This window comes from Vigna radiata, chromosome 7 (assembly GCF_000741045.1).
Source record: "Vigna radiata var. radiata cultivar VC1973A chromosome 7, Vradiata_ver6, whole genome shotgun sequence".
NCBI lineage: Eukaryota > Viridiplantae > Streptophyta > Magnoliopsida > Fabales > Fabaceae > Vigna > Vigna radiata.
The window spans coordinates 30581224-30586000 of NC_028357.1; the positions used below are offsets into that span (position 1 = coordinate 30581224).

At 35.6% G+C, this 4777-nt stretch overlaps 1 protein-coding gene across 1 annotated transcript; it reads right to left on the minus strand.

Moving 5' to 3' along the window:
- Positions 1-1586: 1586 nt before the first annotated feature.
- Positions 1587-4323, minus strand: LOC106765862. Its single transcript, XM_014650630.2, has 3 exons — positions 3442-4323; positions 3272-3343; positions 1587-3122 (listed from the first exon to the last, which is right to left on the minus strand). Exons 1-3 carry the CDS (start codon positions 4114-4116, stop codon positions 3117-3119), a joined length of 753 nt encoding a protein of 250 aa, XP_014506116.1. The 5' UTR covers positions 4117-4323; the 3' UTR covers positions 1587-3116.
- Positions 4324-4777: the final 454 nt, after the last annotated feature.

Sequence of the window (4777 nt, forward strand, 5' to 3'; positions counted from 1 at the left end):
AATAAGAAAATAGTTCAAAATAAAATACAACTTTTAAACATGTAAGAAAATATTTACAGACAATTGAGAAGGAAAAATTACAATATATATATATATGAGTACTTAAATTAAATACACGATTAATGAAAGAATCTAAGGAGAGATAGTATAATGCTAGTAACCACCAATTAATGTTTTAACTATAGTTTTTATATAGTTATTATTTCTTAAAACAATTATATTTAAGATATAGTAAGATGATTAATGGTGGCATGTGTTTATTTAGGTATTTTGATCTTGTTTCGATACTTGGTGAACTCACTTTTTTTAGTAATGCATCAAATTAATATAAAAACTATGACAACTAAAAATAGAATATATCTAATTCAAATTTTCTTTTTATAACACTTCACTGTATAACATGAAAAAAATTATAATAACTGATAAAAATAATATATCTACCAACATTGTCACCTCAATTATTGTTAACTATGAAAGTTATGGTTACCTTACATTCATATACCTAAGGCTAAGTTTCATGTTTTTCTCTATTTTTTGTTTCATTCCGACTTTTGCATCAAACTTCCTTTAGCCCAATTTCTCCAAATTTTTCGAAGTTTATAAATTTTTTTGTTGAAACATATAAGATTATTAAAACTTTAAATGGTGCCAACACTTTCAAGAATTTTTCAGTGCCAATAAATTGATGTATTTAAAATATGGGTAACTTCTAACCCCACAGCCACAAGGCCTCTATTAGCATGTCTTAACATAATTATTATATTCAAATCTAAGGGAGGAAGCAATCCTAAACCTGCTTAATCAGAAACATCTTATAACAACAAATTGTAACCAAACAAGAAGGTTGAAAACATAGCTGTTTAAAGAGTGGCTTGTGTTGCATAAATTGATGTCGTGGAAGGATTTCGGAAGAAATTCTTAACATATTCAATAAGCGATCGAAAGTCAGAGATGATGTTTAACAATGATGTCTACTGATGACAGAAGAATAAAATAATAATAAAAAAAAAACCTTAACAATAAATCAATAATTAATGGAAAAAAATTATTAAAAAAAGAAAATGAAAAGAGTAGACCAGAAATATTTTTAATGTAGAAAATTATCAACAAAAAATAAATAAATAAAATAATCATTTAAATTAAAGAAATAATTTTACTATGAGTAATGAGAGGTGTACATAGAATTTTTAACAAATGCAAACAATCAGTCAAAACAAGAAAACAAAAAAATAAATAGATGATAAACTATCTTTCTCTAACTTTCAAGACATCTAATCGATAATCAAAGAAATACACTTAAGAATCTATATATGTAAAATCAGCTCAATCAAAGAATGAATAAAATTCCTAATTGAACTTCGAAAATATAGACTATTTTAGATATGCAACAATATCAATAGATTTTCTTCTCTTATCCCTAGTTTAATCCTTTTAATTAAATAAGTAAAATAAATAAGTTGTACACAGTTTATTTCTGTGAGGTTGGGAGAACTGCATCCACATAATGGTGTAAAACGTGCAACAATATACTTCCTGTTGTGACCCCTTTCTAATATTCACTACAATTGTTCCTGTGAATCTTTTACTTTTTTTTTTTATTTGAATATGATCTTCACCTACCATTTCTTTTAAACCACTGTTTTAAGTAGCAGATGAATTCAAACCCGCTTTCTTCACCCGAAACCAACTACAATTGCAATGTTCACGTTAAATGGGAGAGCAATAGTAATAAGTTTGATTGCTTGAATAAAAAATTGAAAGACTGAAATCCATGAAAGAAAATTTTATGATAAGAAAATAAAATCCTCCCATGTCTCAAATAAAACATAAGTACAAGCTTAAACAGTTAATTCATATATATAAAAACTTATGACAATAGCTAGCAGATTTTTCTTCAAGGTGGTTTTGACTGCACAAAAACTATGCTGGTCATAGTATGCATAAAGACACTGATTGGACATTATTGTTGACCAAAATAATATTTTTCACTATCAACCAAGTCAGAAAAAAATAAATATTAACAATCAAACCATTTAATGGTAAAAGATTATAAAATAGAAAAACCAATTTTTTGTTCTCAGAAAAAATGTACATTTTCGATCTCCTTTGTACATTTTAGATCAAGTCCCATCGAGCATTTCTTTTACTTTCACAATTTTCAACTTAAACCCAGAGCAAGTAACCCTGGCTGTATCCCCTGCAGTGATACTGGGAATGAAATACAACAACAGAGAAACCTGAATCTCGATTATTCAGGTCTTTCTAAACTACTGGTTTGCAGTTTTCATTAGAAAATGAACTTCTGAACTAAGTACTAGGCCTGCCTCTGGTTGTTATGTAAAATACAATATAGCATCAGTCACCACTCATCATATCTATCATTAAGTACATGTAAGTGTGGAGTTTGAAGATTCCCAGTCTAATGCTTACATTTTTATAATAGAAAATTATTTGAACAGGCAGATGATGTTATCTTTTATACTCCAAATCAGAATTTGTCTTTTATGCAAAGTTGATAATGATTTGATTAAGCTAATGCATGCAAAAACTAAGAAGAACCAAATCAAACCAAATAGCAATAGGAGAACATAATATACATACGGAAAGGCATCAAAAGCATGCAATCATTGCAGTTAACTTTCAACCTCATCAGTGTCTTCCATCAAAGTCGGCTTCGGAGCCACTAAGGAAGCAAGGAGATGCAGTGCCTCCAATAAATTGAACTGATGATTTGGCTGATTAACTACAAAGCACGCTACCCTAAGCCTGTCAAACATGGAAAGGCATTTGATGCATCAGAAATAATTTAAGAAACCAACTAAAAGCTCTGAATTGAAAAGATTATCACTGTATTAGACTCTATTAATTAATCTATATATACTCATATGATATCATATTTTTCTTTCCTTACAGGGATGTAAACTACTAAAAATCAACTAAAGCTGCCCCTTGCATCTAAAACCTAGTGCTGGGAATCAACACAAGAAAACTAGCATAGTTGTTGTTATCTTCGTCATTGCGTTCTTTTCAAATTCCAATCCAACACTTCTTCTCCTCTTTACAAAATTCCACGCCTCTGTACCTTCCCAAATCTCCAACACTTGTCTGAATTGACTTCACCTCTGCAAGAATCAACCACTTACGGATTAGTTTCTGGTAAAAATCACGGAACATGTTCAGAGTCGGGTTCTGAATGTGAAAGCTTGCTAAAATCACATTGAAAACATTATAAAACAAACAAAATAAAAGACAAACAAGGGAAAGAAAGAACCTTAGTAGGTGTATCGGGGACTCTGTATGCATCCGCAGTTATCCCCACCAACCATAAGCCAGGGAAAACACTCTAAAATAAAGAAAAAAAAATAAGAAAAAGGTTTAGAAAAACAGAAGCAGGGAAAAGTTGGAAGGAGGGGAGAAAAGTGAGAAAGTTAAGAAGCATACATCCATTTGTTTCTGGACGTTCTTGGGCCGCTTCCTGGGCCTGCGGGCGGGTCTGGAGCCAGTCATGACGAAGATGTCCTCTTCGATCTCTTCTCTAGAAAGAGCGATCCAGAATTTCCTCTTCTCCTTCTTCTCGGCGCACTGAGTATCCGCGAACCCTCGCAGCCGGAGCGACTTCGGGGCGGGGTTCTCGCTGTGGTGCGAGACTGCGTCGTGAAACTCTCCCGCACCGTTGTTGCCGTGGTTCCGTGAAGGACCAGTTCCGATCTCGAGGGCGGACTTGGGGAGCGCAGGTTTGCGGGGTCGCAAGTTCCACGGCTTTTGCACGGCCTCCTCGGCGTCCTCGATGTCGCGCTTGGCAGCTTCGTCGTCGGTTTCATCGTTGCACGACGGCGCCTGAAGTGGTTGTGGTGGTGGAGCTAGAGGCTTGAGAGAGCAGGTGGGGAGTGCGAATCGGTTGCGGGCGGTCCTGGATCCAAGGCGGTGGGGGCGGGAGTCGGGGTCGGAGTCAGGTTCGGAGGCGTGATCGGAGGGGTGGGAAGAGGGGCGGCGGCAGCGGTGGTGATGCGCTGCGTTGGTGTGGTTCTTGCCGCTGGCTCCCCATTTCAAGAAGGGAAGGGCGAAGTTGTGCAGAGGCTGGGACTTCACCGGAGGCTGCGCCGGTGCGGTGGACATTCGGAAACGCAGAAAGCTCTGGAAGCTGAAGGAGGATTGTGTGTTTGGAAACGGTGTTGTTGGGAATGAGAGTAAGAAAATGGGGAAAAGGAAGAAGAGTAGAGGCCAAGGGAGAAGAAGTATGATATATAATAGAAACTTATGAGTAGAGAGAACAGAGAGTTGGTTCTTCCTTCCCTGCTCACTCTTCTCTTTCTGTTGCGGTGCTTAAATTCTATTACTTTTTCTTCACTTTTTTACCCTTCACCTTTCTATCTTATTACTTCTAATTCTCCCCTTTTTGGATTTTAGGGTCCCAATCCCACGGCCCACTTCTGAATGCCGCCCCGCCCCAAACCATGTTTTTCTTTGCAACCGCCGCGCTCCTAATCCAAACAAAAACTCAACTGTTTAATGCCTAATCAATTTCTTCCTCACTCTTTCGTTGCTCATCCTAAATCTCATTTTTCACATTTAACCCTAATTCAATCTTCTACTTTCCATCTTATCACATTCATCTCACTTTTATTTTATTTTTTCAAAACGTGAATTACCTCCTTTTATTGTACTCACAATTTAAACTTGGGTTATGTATCATCGTTTGAACAATTTAGGATTAGAGATACAAGCAGTTCACAACATAAACTAAGCTATTCGTTTTAAACCATAATTAGGATGGATG